The 26,303-nt window shown below is 32.6% G+C and overlaps 2 protein-coding genes across 2 annotated transcripts in view; both read left to right on the top strand.

Moving 5' to 3' along the window:
• Positions 1 to 17,874: 17,874 nt before the first annotated feature.
• LOC101513437 (uncharacterized) lies at positions 17,875 to 21,387 on the top strand. Its single transcript, XM_004510746.4, has 6 exons — positions 17,875 to 18,060; positions 19,309 to 19,865; positions 19,952 to 20,144; positions 20,315 to 20,379; positions 20,507 to 20,717; positions 20,904 to 21,387. The coding sequence occupies exons 1-6, from the start codon at positions 17,983 to 17,985 to the stop codon at positions 21,240 to 21,242; spliced, it is 1,443 nt and encodes a 480-aa protein (XP_004510803.1). The 5' UTR covers positions 17,875 to 17,982; the 3' UTR covers positions 21,243 to 21,387.
• A 1,715-nt stretch (positions 21,388 to 23,102) lies between these two features.
• LOC101513110 (multiple C2 domain and transmembrane region protein 7-like) overlaps positions 23,103 to 26,303 on the top strand; it is a 4,991-nt gene continuing 1,790 nt past the window's right edge. Inside the window, 2 exon segments of the mRNA XM_027336480.2 lie at positions 23,103 to 23,251; positions 24,796 to 26,303. The exon segment at positions 24,796 to 26,303 is cut by the window's right edge and continues 376 nt beyond it. Coding sequence (XP_027192281.1) covers positions 24,843 to 26,303 — 1,461 coding nt within the window. The 5' untranslated portion in view covers positions 23,103 to 23,251; positions 24,796 to 24,842.

A 26,303-nucleotide genomic window follows, 5' to 3' on the forward strand; every position in this document is an offset into this window, starting at 1 on the left:
AGAAGATGAAGTTTTGAAATTTTCCTTCCTTTCTTTTTCTTTCCTTTGTTTTTCCTTTCTTCCTTTTTCCTTCCTTCCTTTATATACTATTTTCTTTTCCTTTTCCTTCCTTCTAGTTTTCCTTTCTTTTTCCCTCCAAGCAAACATATATATATAAAATAAATATAACTTAACAAATATCTCAAAATCTAGATATTTATTAAATTACCTTTTCACCCGAAACGCCTTAAATTAACCGTAAAGTATTTTCCGCAGTTAAATTCAATTTATTTATCGACGAGAAATTCTAATTGGCATCGAAATATCTTTTTGATTATAAAACTCCAAAATATTATTAACTTTGGCTTAAAAGCCTCCGAGCCAAAATCCAAAATATACCAAAAATACATAAAAGGGTACTTTAAAATTATGGGTCTTACATTACTCCCCCCCTAAAATTAGTTTCGTCCTCGAAACTATGCATCGATAAATAACTCTGGGTGTTGTTCCCTCATCTTGCTCTCCAGTTCCCAAGTCGCATCTCCAGTAATTGGGTTCCAGATCACCTTGACCAACGAAACATCCTTGGTCCTCAACCGCTTAATCTTCCTGTCATCAATTCTCACGGGTGGTACTTCGAACGACAGGTTATCCTTTAGCTGGATTGTGTCTGGTTCGATCACGTGAGATGGATCTGCGAGATATTTCCTCAACTGCGACACATGAAACACGTCATGGATATTGGACAGTATCGGAGGTAATGCAATCCGATAAGCAACCGGCCCAATTCGTGCAGAAATCTGATATGGTCCAATGAATTTCGGAGTCAACTTCTTCGATTTCAAGGCTCTACCTACTCCAGTAGTAGGTGTGACTCTCAGAAATACATGGTCACCCTGTTCGAATTCCAAAAGTCTGCGACGCTTGTCCGCGTAACTCTTCTGGCGATCTTGTGAAGTCTTCATTTTCTCCTTGATCTTCCTTACTTTAGCTGTGGTCTGTTGCACCATCTCTGGTCCGACAATCATATTCTCACCGTCTTTATACCAACACAAGGGCGTTTGACACTTGCGCCCATATAAAGCCTCATATGGTGCCATTCCAATACTTGCGTGGAAACTATTGTTGTAAGTGAACTCAATCAACGGAAGTACATCATCCCAACTTCCTCTATCATCTAAAACACATGCTCTCAACAGATCTTCCAAGGACTGATTTGTCCTTTCAGTCTGTCCGTCCGTTTGTGGATGGTAAGCTGAACTCAATCGTAGCTTCGTTCCCAACGCTTCGTGCAATGCTCCCCAAAAATGCGATGTGAACTTCGGATCACGGTCTGATACAATGCTCGATGGTACCCCGTGTAACCTCACAATTTCAGCAATGTAGATCTCCGTTAGCTGATCTACCTTATAGGTGGTCCTTACCGGTAAAAAGTGAGCAGATTTAGTCAGTCGGTCCACTATCACCCATATAGAATCATTCTTCCTCCTTGTCTTTGGTAATCCGGTTATAAAATCCATGGAAATGCTGTCCCACTTCCATTCAGGTATATCTAAAGGTTGCAACATTCCAGCAGGTCGCTGATGTTCCACCTTCGCTTTCTGACAAGTTAGACAAGTGGATACATATTCCGCCACATGTTTCTTCATTCCTGGCCACCAATAATTCTGCCTCAAATCCTGATACATCTTTGTTGCCCCAGGATGAATACTCAGCTTACTCTTATGCGCCTCTTCTAAAATCGTTTTCCGCATATCTGTAATTTCTGGTACACAAATCCTACCATTACACCGCAAAACATTATCAGCCCCAATCTTGAACTCAGTCGTCTTCCCTTGTACTATTAGATTCCTCTTCTCTTGAATTAAGACGTCATCCTGAGAATTCGCAATGTCTTCAAGTAATCCACTCGAGATCTTAATCATTCCGAATTTCAAAATTCCCGGTGCAAACTCTACGTTCAAGTGCAAGTCTCTAAAAGCTTCCCACAACTCTTGTTGTCTAGCCATAATTAGTGAAGACACCGATACACTTCTTCTGCTCAACGCATCCGCCACTACATTGGCCTTCCCAGGGTGGTACTGCAGTGTGAAATCAAAATCCTTGAGAGTCTCCATCCATCGTCTCTGGCGCATGTTCAACTCCTTCTGATCAAACAAATATTTCAAGCTCTTATGGTCGCTGAACACGGTGAACGTGCACCCATATAAATAATGCCTCCAGATCTTTAATGCAAAAACAACCGCGGCAAGCTCCAAATCATGAGTAGGATAGTTCCTTTCGTGAATCTTCAATTGTCTCGAGGCATAAGCCACAGCTTTCTTGTGTTGCATCAGAACACATCCTAACCCCTGGTGGGATGCATCACAATAAACTTCATAGGGTTCTTCTGATTGCGGTAACACCAATACAGGTGAGGTCGTCAATTTCCTCTTCAGTAACTGGAAGTTTTCTTCACACTTCTCCGTCCATGCGAACGGTTGATCTTTTCTGGTAAGTTGTGTCAGTGGAGCCACAATCTTAGCAAAACCTTCGATAAACCTCCTGTAGTACCCTGCCAGTCCCACAAAACTTCGTATGTCAGTGACAGTCTGAGGCTGTTTCCAAGCAAGAACCGCCTCAATCTTAGCCGGATCTACAGCGATTCCTTCCTTGGTTATCACATGTCCCAAGAAATTCACTTTCTCTAGCCAAAATTCACACTTCGACAGATTGGCATACAATCGCTTCTCGCGTAAAATCTCAAGAACTTGTCGCAAATGTTCTCCATGCTCTTCTTCGGTCCTTGAATAAATCAATATATCATCAATGAATACCACCACGAATTTATCAAGGAACGAATTAAAGATCCTGTTCATGTAGTCCATGAAAATTGCCGGTGCATTGGTAACTCCGAACGGCATAACCAGGTATTCATAATGTCCGTAGCGGGTTCTGAAAGCTGTTTTCTGAATGTCTCCTTCCCTTACTCGGATCTGATGGTAACCCGACTTCAAGTCAATCTTCGAAAATATCGCGGCCCCTCTCAATTGATCCATCAAATCATCGATTCGTGGCAAAGGATAACGATTCTTGATAGTTGCCTTGTTGAGCTGTCTATAATCCACACATAGGCGCGAGCTTCCGTCCTTCTTCTTAACTAGCAAAACTGGAGCACCCCATGGTGATACACTTGGTCTGATGAATTTCTTCTCCAACAAGTCTTCAATTTGGCCTTTGAGCTCATTTAATTCCAATGGCGACATTCGATAAGGTGCCATTGAAATGGGTCCCGTTCCTGGGTGCAAATCAATGAAGAATTCCACTTCTCTTACCGGTGGCAATCCTGGAATTTCCGTTGGAAATACATCCCGATACTCGTTGACAAGTATCACATCTTCTATTTCCACATTTATCTTTGCCTCTACATTTGCTAGAGACAAAAACTCATGAGTCCCTTCACTTAGCGACACTCGGAGTTTGTTAGCAGCTAAATACTTAACAACTCCTGGTTCGGGGAAAAGAACCAATTTCCGAGCACAATCCAAGATCACATAGTGATAAGACATCCAATCCATACCGAGGATGACCTCGAGTGATTGTAGCGGTAAACAAATTAGATTAACCAAGAAATCCCTATTCTGAATAGTCATTCGACAATGTAAACATGCTGAATTTACGGTTAAGGTCTTAGCAGGCGTGGAAACAACCAAATCAAAAGGTAAAGCAGACACAGATAACTTCAAGCGATTCACACAGTCCATAGCAATGAAGGAATGGGTTGCCCCCGAATCAAAGAGTGCAGTTAGAGTGTTACCTGCAATCTCACAATCACGCTGAATCAGATTACCAGATGGATTTCCCTCTTCAGCATTCACACAATAAATGCGTCCTCTAGCAGTAGGACGGGTAGCCCTAGCTACATTCACCACTGGTTCCACCTTTGGAGCCGTGCACTCCCTTGCCATGTGCCCCGACTTCTGACAATTGTGACAGATGGGGATGTTAGTGGTACAAGCACTAGCATAGTGTCCTTCTTTCCCACATCGGAAACATCGAAGCACTTGCCCCATTTGCCTTCCGAAATTCTGGTTCCCTGGGCGACTCGGTCCACCGTTGTTATTCTGGGGGCGATTATAAGGTTTAGCCACTTGTTTTCCCCTATTCTGATAAGTCGCCCGACTAGGGCCTCCCGAATTAAAATTCCCAACTCGGCTAGCCCTCTTGTTCTTCATATCTTCCACTTCTCTACATTTCTCTACCAGCGCTTGGAAACGTTGAATTCCCAAAGGTAAGACGGAATCTTGAATCTCATACTTCAATCCGTCTTGGAAACGATGACACATGAACGGTTCATCAATTTCTTCACGGAAGAACCTGAAATGCCTCGATAGTGATTCAAATTTAGCAGCATACTCGCCCACAGTCAGGCTCCCCTGGTGAAGTTTCAGAAAGTCGTCACCCAACTTAGTCCTGGTACTCATCGGAAAGTATTTGTCTAAAAACTTTCTTTTGAACGATTCCCAGTTCACCTCCTCGTGGGCTGCTCCCATCAACAACCTTGCACTCCTCCACCAGTATTCAGCATCCCCTAGCAACATATACGTGGCATAGCTGACCTTCACTCCAGCCTGGCAGTTAATCATATCAAAGATTTTCTCCACTTCTTGGATCCATTGATCCGCCTTCTCTGAACCCTCATCCCCCTTGAACTTAGGAGGATTGTAACGACGGAAGTCTTCCAACCCTCTTGATTCTGCAGCACGGATCTCTCTTCCCCTCTTTTCAAGATCCCGTTGAGTCTTGGCAGCGGTCTGTGCAGCGACAGAAGCAGCCATGTTGTTCATAGCCTCCGCCATTTGGTCATTCCTAGCGTTGGCTCTCGGAGCGTCATTCCTTCTGGGCGGCATGGTTTCCTATAAGAACCATCATCAAGTAGAGTTTTAACACTACTTCAAATAATTCTAAACTAACGTCCGACTAACAACACACAATTAAATTGGACTTGACAACTCAAGTCACCTAAACCGACACATGATCAGATAACAACTCCTAACTTATAGGTCGACCTACAATCTATAACCAAGGTTCCACAGCTCCCAAAGAAAACTAAACCTATGCTCTGATACCACAATGTAACACCCCGTTTTTCAAAGCGAGGGTATATTTTTTTTTAAAAGTAATTAAAAACGAACAAGGAAATAAATCAGGAAATGCTTTTGGATAAATAATTGAGTCATTATAATTTACAAGCAGCGGAAAAGTTTCTCCAATTACAAATCCAAAACATTTCTACATAAACATCAAATGGTACATGGAACCCATTCAAAGATGATATCAAACTGATAATATTTGTATAAGTACAGTTTTCCAAAACTAAAATACTCCAAACCAAAAAGAAGGACCCCTAGTCCCTATACATCATCCTAATCTGATCATCCTACCAAAAACTATACACCCTGAGTAATCTCCACGCGCCCCGTGAGATCCTCCTAACACAACCGCAGTCAAGCATTCCCATCTCCATCCCTGTCCGTAGGGTACGAACCAGTAGGGCCGTCCTGACTCTCATCTGAGGGCAAAGCCCAGATTTCCACAATAGTGTAAAGGGTCACCAACCAGAAAATAACAGTTAACACATAGCAATTAAGTTTTTGAATGCTCAAAACAACTTTTTAACTAAGCATGCATCTTAACAGGATTTTCCATGTGCGAAAAGTTCATACAGTACATTGCCAATGAAAATGAAGGTAAAATGCAGTTCTCGATCTCCTAATTAACACATGATAAAACAAAACATGGATAGATTCATGAGCAATTAATCATACAACTAAAAATGAGGATTTTCACTGAGCCAATCGATTGGGCAATCGATTGGGGTGAAGATTTTTAATGAAAACAGAATCCTGGGCTGAATTCAATCGATTGGTAAATCGATTGATTGGTTCCTGAGCCCCTGGTTTCGAGCCAATCGATTTCCTAATCGATTTGGTGAGGGATTCTTAATGAAAACAGAATCCTGGGCTGAATTCAATCGATTGGTAAATCGATTGATTGGTTCCTGAGCCCCTGACTTAAGGCCTAATCGATTGGGCAATCGATTTCTTAACTGATTCCTTTGAAAATTGATTTCGAAATCGATTGGCTAATCGATTTTGTGAATTGGCCAAGTCCCTGTTTACCCATCCAATCGATTGGGAAATCGATTTCCCTGATCAGTTTTCCAAAAATTCATGAATTAACCTAAGTCATTCCTAATCAAGTTCACCACTTAACACTTAGCAATTTCTACGCGATTACTACGACACACAAAGGTTCGATAACCATCATACTCACACACAATACACAACACATAGCACTTAACACCTTCATCTCAGTTATCACGATAAATCAAAATTCGAATCACTCAATCATAAACTCAAATCAAACATGACTCGCGTGCCAGGCACCCTAATGCAATGCGTATATGCCAAAATGCATGGACTCGGAATTCCAAACCAAAACCCTCCTCGAAGGGCCGTAAATCATAATTGTACCGCCTATCGCAGGCCAAAGTACCAATTACCGAGGTGCCACCTATCACGGGTCAGCACAATTCACCAAAAATGTAAATCGTAAATGTACCACCTATCACGGGTCAGTACAGTTACCATGGTGTCACCTATCACGGGTCAACACGATTTACTAAAATATAAATCGCAAACGTACAACCTATCACGGGTCCGTACAGTTTACCAAGGTGCCACCTATCACGGGTCAGCACAATTCACCAAAAATGTAAATCGTAAATGTACCACCTATCACGGGTCAGTACAGTTACCATGGTGTCACCTATCACGGGTCAACTCGATTTTCTAAATAGTAACTCGTAAACGTACCACCTATCACGGGTCAGTACAGTTACCATGGTGTCACCTATCACGGGTCAACACGAATTACTAAATAGTAAATCGTAAACGTACAACCTATCACGGGTCAATACAGTTTACCAAGGTGTCACCTATCACGGGTCGACACAATTTACCAAATGAAATGCATGAGCATACACAGACTCCATTCACAACAATCGTTAAGCAAATGCAGATATTAAAAGATTCCCCATTTTTAATACCCATTTAACTTAAACGACTTTCAAACAACATTAATTAAATAAGTCATTAAGAGATTCCCCGTTCTTAATACCGATTTAACTTAATGATTTTCAAAACAAAACGTTAAGCAAACAGTCATATTAAGAGATTCCCCATTCTTAATACTCATTTACCGAAACGATTTTCAAAAACGATAGTTAAGTAACCGAGACATTAAGAGATTCCCCATTCTCAACGCCCAGTTAACTTAAACATTTTCCTCAAATACACATTAAGTAAACCGAGGTATTAAAAGATTCCCCATTTTTAATACTCGTTTAACTCTAATGGTTTTCAAATTCCACAGAAACAAATTCAAACATACTTTCACATTCAAACCATAATTCACAACAACCACACCAATTAACAAACATCAAGTACGAACACACCAAATACAACGAACACAAATCACGCAACATAACACCCAGATACATCAAATTTCATTTACCCATAATCATACACAATGACATTCAAATTCATTTACCACGAAACATTCATCACTATAAACAAAACCTAACTCTAAGGTTTTTACCCATAACGCACTAGTTTCGTTTTTCCCCAAATCGATACATTTAACCCTAACAAATTCCTTCCCACACAACTACAGATAAGTCCCTAATGCAAGCTAGAAGTTTGGAAGGAGCCCTTACCTCAACGTTAGCTTTATCGTGCGTTTCCGGTACCGCGAGAAATTCCGGTAAAATCTCCGCTCGCAACGCCGCTTCCAAATTAGTTCACTAGCACCGTAGCGTGGTGGTGAGCAACTTTCCCTTCTATCTCTTCGAGAAATGAGGTTTGGATCTAGGAGAAACGGAGGGGTTTGTGTTTGGATCTCAAAACCGTTTTTCTTCGTTTTCGAATCAAAGAGGAAGAGTGGAGTTACGAAAACCTTGATCTAACTCTCACCCAACCTTGGGTCACTAGCTTTGAAGGAAAGGAAGCAACGAAAACGAAAAATGGAGAAGGATGGATTTTTGGTTTTCACGTGAGATGTTCAGAGGAAGGAGATGGAATTTGAGATTTTCCTTCCATTCTATTTCTTTCCTTTGTTTTTCCTTTCTTCCTTTTTCCTTCCTTCCTTTATATACTATTTTCTTTTCCTTTTCCTTCCTTCTAGTTTTCCTTTCTTTTTCCCTCCAAACAAACATATATAAATATAATAAATATAACTTAACAAATATCTCAAAATCTAGATATTTATTAAATTACCGTTTCACCCGAAACGCCTTAAATTCTCCGTAAAGGATTTTCCGCAGTTAAATTCAATTTATTTATCGACGAGAAATTCTAATTGGCATCGAAATATCTTTTTGATTAAAAAACTCCAAAATATTATTAACTTTGGCTTAAAAGCCTCCGAGCCAAAATCCAAAATATACCAAAAATACATAAAAGGTACTTTAAAATTATGGGTCTTACAAACATCGTGTGGTGTGAGTAGAACATCACGTAAATTGGTATGGATAGAGCATGAAGCTTGATATGTGTATAGAGACTAATTATAGATTCATTTTATTTTTGGAAGGTTGTTGCAATGCGTTAGTTATTATTTTATTTTATTAGATGTGATTATAATTTTATTAGTTTCCTTTTTATATAAAAGTATAGTTTAACCTATTTTAAAAAATATATAAATTTTGGCTTTTAAATATTGCTTTTAAATAGGCTTTCAATTCATATCAGACTTTTAAAAATGTCAGACCGAAAAAAATCCGTGATAGGCCGTAGATCAGACTTAAACCTAAACAATTAATCGTAAACCAGACTCAAACCTTTCCAAGTCTGACCTAATCTGACTTATTCCCACTACTAACTCCAAATTATACCTCTACTCCACATTTTAATTAAAATACTCATTTTATCTTTTTTTATTTATTTATTTAGTTTTAAATAATACCAAATATCACCATTTATCAAAACTTTGGATCATTTTGAGATGGTCCACTAAACAAACGTGTTAAGGTGAGTTACTTTGGGAGGTGCACCCTCATCAATACTTTTAACTTTTCACCCTCTTAAAATATATATAAATATATATTTTTTTTTTGTCTTTTTTAACTATTTAAAGCTTTTCCAAAATATAAGTAGATTATTTTTTTCTCTCTTTAAAAAGTTGGTTAAATTTAAAAGTTTCAAAATGTAAATTCTTAATCTTTTATTTTATATTTTAAAAACAAAGATGAATGTAAAATTTGAGTAATGTAATTTTTTTAAAAGTTTAAAAAATTTAGATGAAAACATATGTTTTGAAATGTGATTTTTTTAAATTATTTTTCTAAATTCAAAATTTTAAAATTTTAAAATTATCAAAATATTAATAATATCAAATATTTTAACTATCAAATAATAGAAAGTAAAAAAAAAAAGAGTAAAATAGTCTTTTTGATGTATTTTTGTAGCCTAACATATTTTTGGCGATAAAATGAAAACTTCTGAAAAATAGTTCAATTTCTACACGTTTGCAGCAGGAGTAAAACGAGAAAATGATAACCAAACACAACTATTTTCATGATTACAAAAAACAACTACTCCATTAAAAAAAAACACCTTTTTAAACTCTTTGTACTACTAAAACAACAACATTCTTTCAGACTCTTTCTACTATTCATATCTCATTTTATAAATGAGAATCATATATCAAATATATTCTCAATAAAATTGGAAATGAAGAAGAAGAAGAAGAAAAAAAAAACCGGATTGTGAATTGGAAAGAGCAAACGATTCTCTCTATACGTAATGTAAAACAGCATATTGCTTTGTTTGAAATCGTGAAACACCGTAATGTTGATTGATGTAACATGTTGTTTTATTAAAAAAAATAGTGAGGTTATTTTAGTAAAACTGTTATAGTTATAGACATGTTTATTACGTGTAAAATCCACTGTACTCTTTTTGAGACGCGAAGAGTAAATTACAAGAAAAATCATAATCAAGAAAAACTAAGTCAATGTGTTGGTATATTATGATGCACCTTCCTTTGTGGAATATAATGCATTTGCCAAGAGCCAACTTACCCCAAGGTTCCTTTTAGTTAAGACTTGACAAACAACTTACAATAACAAATCATAAAATATAATGTACTAGCTAGTATAGTTATTAATTAATTAAATAAGACAAATATTAACAAATGTTTTTAGGATAATTTTTAAGAAATTAAATATAGAAATCTTCACATAAAATATCACTACAACATTTTTGCCCTACTGCAACGCATAAAAACTGTTGCTTAACGTAAAAAAACCGGTGCCGTAATCTACGAGAACGGTTTTCTGACCGTGGGGAACCAAGGTGTTGCCTTAGCCTAACGCAACAGTTTTTTTTGAAACAGCAACACTTAGTAAAAATCGTACTTGTAGCTACCTCTTACAGAACGGTTTTCCAAATTTACAACGACAACGGTTTTACAATGTTGCCAAGATAAAACCGTTATCGTAGGCATTTTTTCAATTAAGGTATGACAACGCTTTATAACCGTTGCCAAAATTAAAATATTTATAAAAAAAAAAAAACAATATTGTAAATTATTGCAATTTTTAAAATTAATTTTACTAAAACATTATTATTGTAATTCCATAATAAATGAGCCAAATTGTAGTTCAAAGAGGGTATAATTAATAACTTAAAGATTTGTTTGAATGAAACATAATAATTGCACATATAATGCATACATAACTGATCAACAAAAAAAAAAAACTACATGCTAATCCCTTTATCAAAAAAGGACTTGTATATAGAGGAAGATACAAAATTCTTTGACATATAAAAAGAATGTCATACAACATCCAACCTACCCGCCTATATAAAATAACATTTCCCATTACTTGAAAGGCTTCCGGTCTCATTAATCGATCATGAGAAAATAAATAAAATCAAATTCACACATCCTCAGATATTGTGTGCGATCAATGTTCAAGAGGGGAAGTCAACATAATAAGCATTCTTGGTGCTATTGCCATAGCCATTACTTGAAAGAGCAGCTTACAAGCATAATGAATGTAAACCTGCATACACAATCAAAAGCCAAAACGAGAAGCTAAGAATTCAGCACAAGGAGAAAATGCCTCGGACTTTAATATGGACTATAGTGCTAAGAGAAGATATATGGTCATTCACCTAAACAATGTCAGTTTTGTTCTTGCAGCCCCTACTTTAATATGGACTTTGGTAGTAATTAGGACCAAGGAAAATCATTGCACAGAGATGTCTCCCTGTATGACCATTTTACATTGTCTCAAAACCATGCATTTAGTACCCACATTTGTGTAGAGCTTTGCTAATATTATCCATCTGGAATGCACTAGTAAAAAAATATCAGATTTTTAAACTTTGGGCTGATGATAGGAAATAAGATATTAATGAAGATCAATTAAACAATCTAATTGATACCACTTAGGATATATATACTAATACTTTGCACAAATTTTCACAACTAATTAAATTTTCATTGGTTCTTGTTTACAAATAATACGTACCATGGGGATAAGTAGGAAAGGGAAAGAGTAGCAAATAGCAGATTGTAGACACAGTAAGTCCTAAAAGCAACACATCAAAAGGAGTTAGCATAACAAACATTATTATAGGGAGGAACATAACTATCAAATTATGCATTAATGCTTATGCACTGAATTATGAATCTATGTATGATATAATATAAAAAATGTAGCTAGCTAGTACTTACCTATAAGACCTCCAGTAAAGACATCAGTCTAATGATGCCAATAATCATCTACTCGAGTAACTCCAACAAGGGCAGCAATAAGTAATGGAAGTAAAACTATACAAAGTTTGTCGATGTGGTTCCTACGATCAAACACTCAAACTTTTCCTGATAAATACCATGAAAGGAAACCATGCAAGACCAGCAAATGACACTACATTTGGTTAAACATTAAATAATCACCACCAAATTAAAGAACAAATTATATTCCATTACAAAAACAATCATGCACTAAAGATGATACAATCTTTATATTCAATATAAAATACTTAGTCAACCTTGTAGATGAGGCATCTAATAATTCTCATCAGTCAATGAAGCCTAAAACAAGTTTTAATATATGTGGTCTTTTTGTCTGCATATTGCATATGCTGTGTTTTTGTTTATCAAAATTCAAAACTAATGATAAATATTTTTCGTTGATATGCTTAAATTTAAGACTTTAGTAGTCTTACCTAAAAAATTGATATTGATATTCTATTACTTACATGATGTATGACCACTAGGAAAACTTTTGTATCCTTCCCTTATAACTGACTTAATCCCAGTACAAAGAACATCGCCAGTTTCTTTATCAAACACCTGCATGAACCAATATCAGGCAATGAAGGAAGAAAAAATGTCACACACTCGTACTTCACACATAAAAAGCCAAAGGCAAGAAAGTATAAAGGAACAAATAAGCCCCCAACTGTATATCCACAAGATTAAGAAAAGTGCATCAACAAGATTAAGAAAATAATATGCACAAGATTGCAACCAAGTTTCATAATTTTAGTCAGTCATACTTCCTAAACCAGTCATAATTTTGTGTCACCTAGAATCAAATTGAATTATTAGGGTAAACCAGACATAATCAATTCAACCATTTTAAAAATCAGAAATCGTAACCAGAAATCGATGCAGAGGTTGAGTGATAACAGAGAAAGGATGAAAATACATACCAACAATCACCAAGTCACGAAGAGGTAGAAGTTTTGCAAGATTCAAAAAGTTTGAGCGTAACGGATGTTGCAGAGTTGCGAGAAAACCCTAATCGATGCAGAGGATGATCGAACCCGTAATCGATGTTGCAGAGTTGCGAGAAAAAGGGAGAAGTCTCACGAGAAAACCCTAATCGATGTTCATTCACAAACTTCCTTCACCAACACTTGTTTTCCCCCCCTTTTCATTCAAAAACAAGAATAGTCAAGCAAGAGAGAGAAGAGAGGGTTACTGTTTTGCGCACGCGAGAGAGAGAAGAGGAACAGAGTTTGCGAGAGAGAGAGTAGAGATGAATAGTATTGTTTGCTGAGAATAGAGAGTATAGAGGAATAAAGTGTCAGAGAGAAGAAAGGATTTTTCTGAGAAGAAACGCGAGCGCGAGGCAAAATGAAATATTTGGAGAAAATTTTTACTTTGCATAAGAGAACGGTTTTGTTAAAAAATAAACTATTAGAACAATTTTAAACTGTTGCGGTAGAAATTATAAAATTTATTATTCTACTACAACGAAATATCAAAACCGTTCTCTATTAGCCTCTACGAGAACGGTTTTTTTACCATAAAAAATTAAGCGTTGCTGTAGCACCAAAATGTTGTAGTGTATATTGAAAATTATATTTTTAAAGACGGTTTAAAAATTCTAATTTCAAAATTACAACAATTTAATTTAACATAATTAGACTAAATATATGTAAGAAACTCCAATTTTTGATGATCCAAATGTTTAATCTTAACTAATTAGACTAAATATGACTTATAAATTTTAATTTTGATTATGTGACAGTTCAATCTTATCCATCAATCTAACTATAACTTTAAAATTATTATTTCGATAATTTAATAATTCAATATTAATTAATTAGACAAATTATGATTTTAAATTTCTAATTTTGATTATCAAATAGTGTAATTTTTTCCCTTCAATTAATAATTAATATAACATATATAAATAAATATTTAATTTTAGAATTTTAATATATATATATATATACACACACACACACATACACTCATGTTTTTCACAACTATCATTCTAGTTTGGTGGCAAACATCTATCATTTAAGCTCAAGGTCATGGGTTTTATCCTTCTTGATAGTGTTTTTGAGATTTAAAAAAGTTTTTATTGAAAAAATTATTATAAACGTTATACATGGGTAAGTAGTAAAAAAATACGAAAATATTAAATAATTCAACAAATAAATAATAAAGTATCGTGACAAAAAAAACTAATATACTAAAGGAAATCGAATTAATACCAAAATTTTAAAGAGAAATACAAAAATATTGAAAGAATAGTTTATTTTAATTAATATGAGGATTTAAGTGCAACGTAAGGGATAAGGTGTAGAACACCTACACCACACTTTATAATTTAACTTGATCCCATTGAATCAAATGACAATTATTGATTGATTATTGAGTTAATTAACTAGAAAATTTGTTTTGCCCACTTCACCATAGAATAGAATTTTCCTTGTTATACAATTGGATTTTTTGTCTTGCCAAAATAGTTGAGATTGTATATGGATGTTGTACAAATGTTTTTTGTTTGAGGCATTTCAACTATAATGTATCTTTCTTTTCTATTCATGATGAGTGATTTCTACTTTAGAGCCAAAATAATAGAATCGTTAAAAAAATAAGATGAATGAAATCAACATCACATATCTACAAAGAAGAATAATGTAACTTCTATAAGGACTTTAAATTCTTTATTTAGATAAAGTAATTAAATGAAGATTATGTATAAATATAAATAAGATATCATATTTTTATCATAACCAAAAATTGGAGTAAAAAAATATTTAATTTATATGCAATAATGATGTAAAGATATTTTACATTATTAGTTCAAATAAATTTAAATATTTAACTTACTTTTTAAGTTATAAATATAAATGATTGTAATAAACTGATAATATAAAAAAATTTAGTATAAAAATTAAACTAAAAAAGTCATAGTAAAAAAATTACGGTAGTGTGACAGCAATAATTTAACTAAAATCACACAAGAGGGAACATAAAAATAAATAAATAAATAAAAATTCTCAAATTTGAGTTGTTATTTCATATTTCTTAAATTTAGTTTCTAAAAATTGTATCCATTAAATTCATTCATTCTTAAAAAATTTCACATTTAATACCCAAATAGTATACTTTACATTAATATATACAAAAAATTATAATTCACAATTATTAAGAATATAGTATTTAATATCAATTAAATTTTTTAGAGTTTTTTTAACTACATTATCTAAATGTCATTCAAAATAACTGGTTTACGAATAAATAAAGAAAGATATTGTAAAATGAAATCTCAATTAATTAAAAGTTTTAACTTGATTTTACTCTACTTAATTCAATGATATTTGAAGTCTTATCTTCATATATGCGTGCGGCTTGGATTTTTTTTATGACTCCCATAATATGATCCTAAAGACCAAATTCATTCAATAAGTTGCTATCAATTTTCAAGAATATTCAATTCTAATCTCTTAGCAACAGAACGTTTGATATTACTCTTAATATCTAATCTCTTAGCGAATTACAAACTAAAATTAAATATCAATTATAAAAATTATTTTGGTTTCAAGTGTCTGTAACTGACTCTACACTATAAAGTAAAAAATTCTTAATCTCAAAATATTCAAATAGTCAACTCTCGTTCTTAATTTTAAATTGTAAATTTGTTTAAAGGTTGTAAAACGATCAAAAATATTAAGATAAAAGATTAAAAACACAATTTCATTGAGTTAATTTGAAATCAAAATAAACTCTAAAGGTTTTCATCAAGTTAAATTCACCCCTAACAATAGAGAGTTTAACTACTAATTCTTCACAAATAGAAGTAAAATAGATGATATTACACATGAAAGGTCACAAATAAAAGTAAAAATCCAATTTCCCAAGTTAGAACCTTCAAATTTGAGCTCCAAAATTGCCTCAACAAGTCTCGTTAGCCTCCAAAAATCAAAACCCTTGCAAAATGTGATATTTTAACTTAAATAGGACTTTAGGACGCATGCTAATGCATTTCCTTGACCCTGGGCGCATTGCACGGCATCTAGACATAAAACTATGACATCAAATGCACTGAGACACATGGATGAGTACAATGCGCTGAAGTTTGGTGCAATGCGCTGCAATCTGGGTGTAATGCACTTTTTCTGAGTCCATTAATTGCTCTACAATTTGGACGCAATGCGTTGCAATGTTAAATAAGCACATATGTTCTTTCAAAATTGTTATCTCTCTGATTTGACTTGCACTTTCCATCATTTTATGATATGAATTGGGTTTTAATATTTTCATGAAAGTTGTAGTTATGTAAGATTTCATTTGCATCTGGTTTAAATATCTACATCTCCAAATATGATTAAAATATATCACAAAGATCGTATTGCTCTTTCACCAAAACTCAACATTGTGCTAAATCAATAAAACAATGTAAAACTACGCAAAATGATTGGTTAATCAATAAAATGAATGCATAAAAATCTTATTTAATCGAATAATAATTTATCAAAATCAATATTAAACGAACATTAAAATGAAAGAGACAAAATAAACAATTGACTAAAAATACTCTAAAAAACTGCATTTGACGATCAGTCGTCATGTGTTGATATAAATGGTGAGTGACCTACTTGATAGATTATTGATTCTATATTAGATTTTTATATTGAGCCTAATTTATTATCACAAAGTCAACTGGTAAGCTGGTAATTGCCCCTCTTATAAACACATATTCAGATAATATGTTATCCAGATGTGAATCTCTTAATTGAAACTCTTAAAAGAAACTCCTCACTCATAAAGTTGAACATATAAAGTGTGACTCGAGTGGTCTGATAGCGGTGAACTCATAGCAAATGGTACAATAAATTTTATATAGGTTTTGATATTATCTTAGATAGCAGAGTCATTGTCATTAATTTATGCATGACTTTCATTTTTTTCTCCAATATATACAATCCTCACACCAATACTATTGAGCTTTGTGCATTAGTATAAATGGTGGGATCCTACCGATAAACTCTTAATACTATATTAAATTTTTATATTAACCATAATTTATACTCACAAAATCAACATATAAAATAAAAACTGACACCGTACTTAAGCCATAACTTAACTGACAAATACCGATATTGTTAGGTTGAACGTCTCGTTCCGAATTCGAACTCGAGACCTTACAATTATATGAATTAATTATGATAAAATTTATCATATCTTCTAAGATAAAAAAAAAAATTTAACAACACTTACAAATACATTTAAATAGGTTCTCATTCAACAATGGAGTCTCAACATGTCAATCTTCATGGTCCACATTTTAGCATGTGTTGACATATTAAAGAAAAAAAATACAATCTTCAATATTTATGACTTACGAGGGTATGGAAAGATGACCTTTATGGTTACGTTTAAATGTGTGCTTGACACATTTAATTATAATATGGGAGGGACATTGTTTTAAATGATTTTATTAAGTTGAGGAGTTTTTATCCAATATATTGTGTATTCCAAAGTTTTCAATTCAAGAACTAATCACTTTCAAGTGTGTAGCTGTCGCTGACCAAGCATTCCCATAATATAAAAAGAGACTTAGAAAATCAATCTTCTCATCGCTTATTAATAAATATTATTTTAATTAAAAAATTTGTTTTAAAATAAATATCATTTTTAATTTTTATTATAACTGTAATTATTAATTTTAATTGTACATTCAATTATCATTATTTAAAATATTAATTCAATTTTACATTTATAATAAAAAAATAGATCAATAATTAAAAATAATAATTTGATAAAATAACTATTCTCTTTCTTTTATTAATAATAGTAATTTCTTATAGAAAAAACTTTTTAAATAATGCATTACTCAACCTCATTCACATCACCATAAACAATGCGTTACCATTGTTAGAATATGAATATACTATTTTAACATTTTGGTTAAGATAATGAAAGTTTCTATATTTAGTCTCCCTCAAAATTAGTTTTTTTTTTTCAAAAAAAAATTAATCCAATAAACGACAAAGAAAAGTTTGCATGATGCAAACGGCACACCATTGTGTGTATGTGAGGTTCACAATGATTAATTTAGTGAACCATAATTAGCTTGTAGAATTCTAAGGCTAACCTCTCACATTATTCAATTCATAGATGCAATGAATTGTGTTTGACATAATGACGAGATGGATTTCCTTCTCCATCATCATCTTGATTGTATTTGTTGCAACCTCTTTCATCTTGGAAATTGACCTTGTAAGTCTTTGTCTTTGTTATATATATTATTATTATATTATATGCTTTGACTAAGGTTGCTTTTGTTTCTCTTAACTTTATCTCCTTATAGTTTGTCCTTTCCCTCAATTGTCACAATTTTCCTATTCATTTATTTACTCCCATTAATTAATATGTCTCATAATTAAGGAAGAGGGGGTTAAAGGTGTTAAAAATTGATGTGGGCATTTTAATTAAACTAATTAATTATAATTGGGAGACAGAGGACACTCTAAAATTCTAATCAAGAATTGATACAATTTCTTCAGATACTTTTTTGTGTGGTTGTGACTGTTAATTAGGATTGTAACCTATAAGTTGAAGGATGATTTCAAATTAATTAGCATTACTTTTTGAAGCAGCATATTATAATTATATATATGAGCTCATCAAAAGAGAATATGTCATTTTGAAATTCTTCTGGCAGCTATTCTTATTAAATGTTATATAATAATTCTGCATTGTGTATTAGTAATACTTTTCTTAGATAGTTGAACTAGAAGGAAAAAGTGAAAGAGACTTGAGATTGATATTAATGTTAAAACCTCTAAAAAATTAAATATTAAAAGGAAACACATATTATTAAAAGAATAGTATTTAAGATATAAAATATGTAACATTTTAAATGCAGTAAAATAGCACAATGCCATGAATTGGGACACCAAAGAAGTATCATGTAGGAGAACACAATTTTCTTATTCTAACAAATTAACCCCTAACAATTTTTCTATAAAAATGCATTAGTATAATTCAGAAGATACTTTTTTTCTAGTCTTTTTTATGTGATTTGGGACACAATATTATGTCTATTAATTAGTCTTATATGTTGCATTAGAATTTAAATTTATCAAATTCATATTTATATTTAATAAGCTTTAATATTCATCATTCAAACAACGAACATTGAATTTAATAAAAAAAAGTTAGACTCTCACAACAGAGTGAATTAAAATTTGAATTTTAATAGAAATATCTATATTTAATGTCTGAAACGTAATTATTCTTGATGTAAGAAACCCATAAAAAAATAATATTGATCATTCAAAAAACTTAGTAACTAAATTAAAGCAATACTAATTGAGATGGATACAAGCATAATAATAAACTGTTTTTTTTTTTTTTTTTAATTTTAAAAAGTTCTTCTATAAGATCAATATTTTATTTAAAATGGTTAATCTAAGTACACATTGAGATTGGTTAATCAATATTATTATTATATTTTTATTTCAGTCCAAAATAACAGGCACAACAATTTTCAAGTCAATTGAAGTCTTCAATAACAACAAACAACAATCTGAATATCCACTAAACTGCAACAATGAAACCTCATCATCATCACCAACACCAATCTGTCCATGTTCATATCCAACAACATTTGAACCTAATGATGACTCACCACCACCATCATGTCCAGATTATTTCAAATGGATCTATGAAGATCTTAAACCATGGGAAAAAACAGGAATCACTAGAGAAATGGTTGATAAAGGAAAAAACATGTCACATTTTAAGATTATAGTTGTGAATGGAAAAGCATATGTTGAAAAATATTCAAAATGTTTTCAAACAAGGGATGTTTTCACAATATGGGGGATTTTACAACTTTTAAGGTTGTACCCTGGAAAAATACCTGATTTGGAGCTTATGTTTCAATGTGGTGATAAGACAGTAGTGTTTAAGAGAAATTTTGGAGGAGTTGAAGATGTGTCACCTCCACCTGTTTTTCATTATTGTGGAGATCAACATACTTATGATATTGTTTTTCCTGATTGGACTTTCTGGGGTTGGTAAAGCTTCTATTCCCTTTTCATTCATATTCAATACTACTCCCACTTATCTTCAATATGCTTTTACATTCTTTTCTTCTTCTTAGGGCTGAGCTCAACATAAGACCATGGGAAACAACATTAAACAATATACAAGAAGGCAACAAGAATGTCCAATGGAAGGATAGGATACCTTATGCATTTTGGAAGGGCAATCCATCAGTGTCTTACATTAGAAAAGAACTTGGCAAGTGTAATGCCTCTAATCAACATGATTGGAATGCTCGGATATATGGCTTAGTAAGTTCACAAATACCATTATTGTTAGGTTGAACGTCTTGTCTCGGATTAAAATCTGGACCTCACAGTTGTATAGGTTAATCATAATAAAAATTATTATCTCTTCTAAGAAAAAAAAAACTATGTCAAATTTTTTAAGAAAAAATTAAGATTTTTTTGTCCCCTTTCAGCACTGGAAAGAGGAGAAATCGAAAAATTTCGAAGATACAAAACTAGAAAATCAATGTACATATAGGTATGTAAATAAATATTTTCATGTACTTTGTGTGATTTTTTAAAATTTTGGTATTTCATTTTTGAATTTGTTACATATGATATTTGAGAATTTACTTAGTAAACTATGAAATTTGTTTGATGTTAAGGTACAAGATTTATGCAGAAGGGGCTACATGGTCAGTGAGTGAAAAGTACATAATAGCATGTGACTCTATGACTATGTTCATAGAACCTAGGTACTACGATTTCTTTTCAAGAAGCATGCTACCTTTGCAACATTATTGGCCTATTAGTATCAGAAACATGTGTGAAGAGATTAAGTTTGCAGTGGATTGGGGAAATGCTCACCTTGATAGTGTAATCATCTTCTTCCTCAATTTCCCTCTAATTGATTTCTATTTATACTTAAAAACAAATTGGTGTTAATCTTCCCAATTACTAGTTAATTACTTTAGCTTATATTTTTTTGAAGCACATTTGAATTATCTTGCTTACTAAAGAAAACAACACTATCTAATTTATTTAAACAATTTTAATTTACAGGCAAAGGCAATTGGAGAAGGTGGAACAAACTACATCATAGAGAATTTAAAAATGAAGTTAGTTTATGACTATATGTTTCATCTATTAAATAGTTATGCAAGTCTCTTGAAATTCAAACCAACAATTCCAAAAGAAGCAATTGAGATTTGTTCTGAAAGCATGGCATGTTCTTTACGTGGTGTAAGGAAACATTTCTTGGTTGAGTCTATGGTAATGTCACCAAGTGAAACACCTCCATGTACAATGCCTTCTCCTTATACAACTCAAACTCTCCATCAATTTCTACAACAAAAGGAGAATCTAATAGGACAAGTGAAGACTAGAGCAATGAATAAATAGCTATAGTGGCTTTTGTTATAGATGTAGATATAGTTCACACAAAAACACACTCACACTTTTTAAAGCAAATTTGCATGTCATTTATAATGATTAGTCTTAGTGTAACAAATTAAACTTTTTTAAGTTTAATTATTATTATTTTAATTGGAAGAGTATTTCTTTAGTTGGTTAAGAATCTTTAACTACATTTCGAAATTTAGATTGTTATATTTGAATAAAAAACAAAGTTGTCAAATTCTTAAAAACATTACATGTGTTTTGGTCCTTCAACATCAAATATCGAAAGTAGTTTCTTTAAAATTGATTTCCCCAAAATTCCTAATAATAGTTGTCAAATATTTCCCTTCTCCTTGTATAGTGCCTTAGAAGTGTAGGAATCAACATGAGTGGAGACTTGATTATTTACTTGACCAAACACAACAATTGTTCAATAAGACAATGAAACCTTACATAGTATTTGTTTATAATAAGGTGATATGTATATAATAAGACAATGCAATGAATATAATAAATACAATATCAATTTTAATCAATTCTATATGTCATGACATATTCTTAACAAGTTGCAATGTTCCAATGGCTTGATTGATTTTTCTTAACCGTGTAACTCTGTTTTATTCCAAGCGGATATGATTCTTGGCTTTTAAATTTTAATTCCATTATTATATTACAACAAATGGAAACTCAAAAGGATCCATATCAAGAATTCAACATGCCTTCACCTAAACATACAAAATATCAACATTTAATTGTATCAATAATATCAGTAAAACTTAATTCTATTTCTACTGATAAATATTATATTTTAGATTCAAACTTAATACTTTGCATTTAATATAACTTTTTTATTATTATATTTAAATACAAAAAAGAAAAATTAACATTTAAAAGTACATTTGACTTTTCTTTGTATAAAATAAAGCATATTTAACTATAAATAATCAAATTAGTTTAATAATAATTCATTAAACCTCTATTTATACTCTTTGTCTACACACGAACCATCACAAAGATCCGAATTCTCGAATAAAATTGAGAAGATTCATTACTTTTAAGATATCAAAGAGAGTTATTATACATTTTTTTTATAATAACTCTCTTTCGCTTTTAACAAAAAAAGAGAATTATTATCGAAAAGATATTAATTTATTAATGTAATTTAAATTATAGAGAGATTAGATTTCAAAATATAAGAATCAAATTAAAATCTATTATAGAAAAAAAAGATTCTTACATTATCAAGTGTAATCAAACAAAAAATGTAAATGCCAATAAATCACTAATACAAAAATTAATTAATAAAAAAAGACACTATATTTAAACTCAAGTTTGGTGTGCGCGGGTCCAAAAGATATGGTTACTATTTTGGAATTTTTTGAATTAATAATAAGATAATATGATCCCTTTATAAAGAGAAAAATATATTTATCATAAACAGAAGAGTAAAATACATTTTTAATTGATCAATAAAAGATCAATATAATTAGACATAAAACCAATTAATTATATAACCAAAAAAAATGTCGGGAACCATTTCCTTATCCTTATATAATAAGAGAATATAATAACAATAAGAACTTCACACACACAAGTAAGTCTTAAATTTAAATTAGAAACATGTTTAACATTTTATTTATACTTTGTACTATTATTACTATATTTTATCTATGCACATACACAAAATCAGGCATCACAATAAACTAAACATCGTACTATTGTGTTGTGTTGTGTGGTACAATTATTAATTGTTTATTTGACTAAAAAAAACAAGTGGTACCAATTGTAGTTGTGACATTGTTGCATTGAACAATCTGAAACCACATTTTTCACACTCTCTTTCTTTTCAACGTCAATGTAAGTATGCTGCTACTTTACTTTCTCAGAATTTTCATTTCTCTCTTCTCTTTCTTTTCTCTCTTTCTTTATTTTGATTCTAACATTCAGTAATTAATCTCTCTCTCTCTCTCTCTCTCTTCGGAAGTCTCAATCATCAAACATCAAAATCTCAGGTTTGCTTCTTCTTTTTTTCTTTTTTTTTTTTCTTTCTAGGATTATGTTATTTCAAGTTGATTTTATTATGAGAAGGGTTTTGATTTTTGTTTTTTTTTTTAATTGGAGGTTTATAACTGATTTTTAGCCTAAAAAATGATAAGTTTCTTCTTTAAATCTGTTACTGGGATTGGATTTTAGGTCTTTCAGAAGCAGAACATTGATCACTCTATCTCTTTGTTTGTGTGTGTTTTTCCTTTTTTTCTAGAAATATTTAATGGAAAATTTGGGTGAGTTTCTTCAGAAAAGGTTGTTTCTTTTTACTAGGTCAAAACTTAGTTTTGATTTTTTCTTTTAATTCAAATTAATATTTAATAATATTGGATAAATAATTATCTCATATGAACGCATGTTGTTTCAGCTCAAATTTTTTTTTTTTAAATATTAGAGGAATGTGAATAAAGAATCATTTTTTATTTTTATTTTTTTATTTATTCTTATTCTTTGAAGATCCCTGTCACATGTGACCTAATGAACTTTATAACAAGGAGCTCATGCATTTTATCCTTTTGTTATTTTGTTCCTTTTTGAAAAATACTTTTTATGTTAATTGAGTAGAATAAAAGCAAGGTTTGGTTTGATTTTATTAGAGAGGGCGAATGAAGGAGTAGTAGGTTGAAACTTTTTGAATCTTACTCTTTCTTACTTGAGCTTTAAGAATTACTTCCTTTCTATGATAAAATCATGTCTATCTCCTTTTTTTTTTCCCCTCTTCTTCTTTTCACTTTAGGTGGGTGAATTATGTATAGTATACCTTATTTATGACAAGAACCAAGTGAACAATAATTTAGTTTTCCTATTGCTTTTCTTCACATAGGAACACATGAATTTTAATATTTTGTACATTTACCTAGATTTTGTTTTATGTTGACCTCCTTGGCCAATTTTGACAGTTGGAAAAACAAAAAACAAAAAATTAATGTTACTTGGAACATTTCTTGCTTTTCCTAATAAATATTACTTGGAACATTACCTAGGTAATGTTTATTTTTTGGGGAACTTACAAGTTTTTTTAATTGGATATTTGTGTGGTCAATGTGGTAATGTTATAGTTAGTTATGCCTCCTTCTGGTGTGTTGTTGTCTTTTCTTTGTTGAAGAGAATTTGTCTGGCAACAAAATCTGATTTTTGAAGCTTATATGTATCGCAGTATCACTATACTTCTGAATGTTATTGAAAAACATAAACAAATTGCTGGAATAAGGATATTCTTTTTATCTTAATAATTTTGAGCAAAACTCTTACTATTTCAAGGTTTAATTTTCATATAGTAATGTGTTTGAACAATCATTGAAGCATTTGCTGCAACTGAAAATCATTACTTGCTAAAATAACGTAGCTCTATTTTCGGTTAGATATGTATTGGAAATTTATTTCAATGATGTTTATTTTAAGCATTTTCTACAACTGAAAATCTTTATGGTTAGGAAGATAGATATATGTTGGAAATTTGTATATGAGACTAGCGATCACGAAATGTATATATATATTTCTTTCTTTTCAGGTATAACATCTCTCTATCTAAGTTTTCTTGGAAGCTGATTATTGGCAATGAGCAATCTCAAGCTAGGTGTGGAAGTTGTCGGTGCTCATGACCTTATGCCGAAAGATGGGGAGGGATCATCTAGTGTTTTTGTGGAACTTCATTTTGACGATCAGAAGTTTCGGACAACTACTAAAGAAAAAGATCTGAATCCTGTTTGGAACGAGAAATTTTACTTCATCATTGCCGATCAAAGCAAATTACAGAGCTTCCCGCTTGAGGCCTCCGTCTACCACCATAATAGCAAAAACAATAATTCCAAAGTCTTCCTTGGTAAGGTCCGTCTCACGGAAACCTCATTTGTCCCATATTCCGATGCTGTTGTATTGCACTACCCTCTGGAAAAGAAATTTGCCTTTTCCCGCGTAAAAGGAGAGCTCGGTTTGAAGGTGTATGTTACTGACGACCCTTCTTTAAGATCTCCCAATCTTGTTTCTGATGAGGAACCTTCTATGGAATCAGATCTGCAACAACCATCGGTGTCATTGACAGATTCAATCCTGAACATGTTTTCTCATAAGAAAAATGTGTCGTCAAGGAACACATTTCATAGCATTCCTGATTCGAATAATAAAGAACATCAATCTTCTCCGGAAGATGCAAAGAAGTATGTGGAACATGGGATGCATGAGATGAAACCTGTACTTCCTCCAAAAATCATACATGCGTATGCGGATTCTTTGTCTCCAATTGATTATGCTCTCAAAGAGACAAGCCCTTCTCTTGGAGGGGGACAAGTAATTGGTGGGCGAGTTATTCGTGGGAACAGGCCATCCAGCACCTACGACCTTGTTGAACCAATGCGTTACCTTTTTGTACGAGTTACAAGAGCTCGTGACCTTCCTTCGAAGGGTGTGAGTGGGAGCCTTAATCCGTACGTCGAGGTAAAAACTGGAAATTTCAAAGGAACTACAAAGTTTCTTGAGAAAACTCAGGAACCTGAATGGAATGAGGTGTTTGCCTTTGCAAGCGAGAATCTACAGTCAACAACGGTTGAAGTTGAGGTCAAAGACAAAGGTACATTACTAGATGAAACTGTTGGCACCGTGAGGTTTGTTCTCCGTGATGTTCCTACACGGGTTCCACCGGATAGTCCATTGGCTCCAGAATGGCATCAAATTGACAAGAGTGGGAAAAAGAAAAAAGGGGAGTTGATGCTTGCTGTATGGTTTGGCACACAAGCCGATGAAGCTTTTCCTGATGCTTGGCATTCTGATACACTCTTTGCCGGAGACAACTCTTCAGTTTCTCATCATCAGACACGATCAAAAGTTTACCATTCACCAAGGTTATGGTATGTTCGGGTTAGAGTGATCGAGGCACAAGACTTAATTCTGTCTGAGAAAGCTCAAATCTCGGATGCCTATGTTAAGGTACAGACCGGTAGCCAGATCTTGAAGACAAAACCGGTTCAATCGAGGACCAAAAACATGCGTTGGGATCAGGAGCTGATGTTTGTTGCTGCTGAA

Source organism: Cicer arietinum, chromosome 7 (genome assembly GCF_000331145.2).
Source record: "Cicer arietinum cultivar CDC Frontier isolate Library 1 chromosome 7, Cicar.CDCFrontier_v2.0, whole genome shotgun sequence".
NCBI lineage: Eukaryota > Viridiplantae > Streptophyta > Magnoliopsida > Fabales > Fabaceae > Cicer > Cicer arietinum.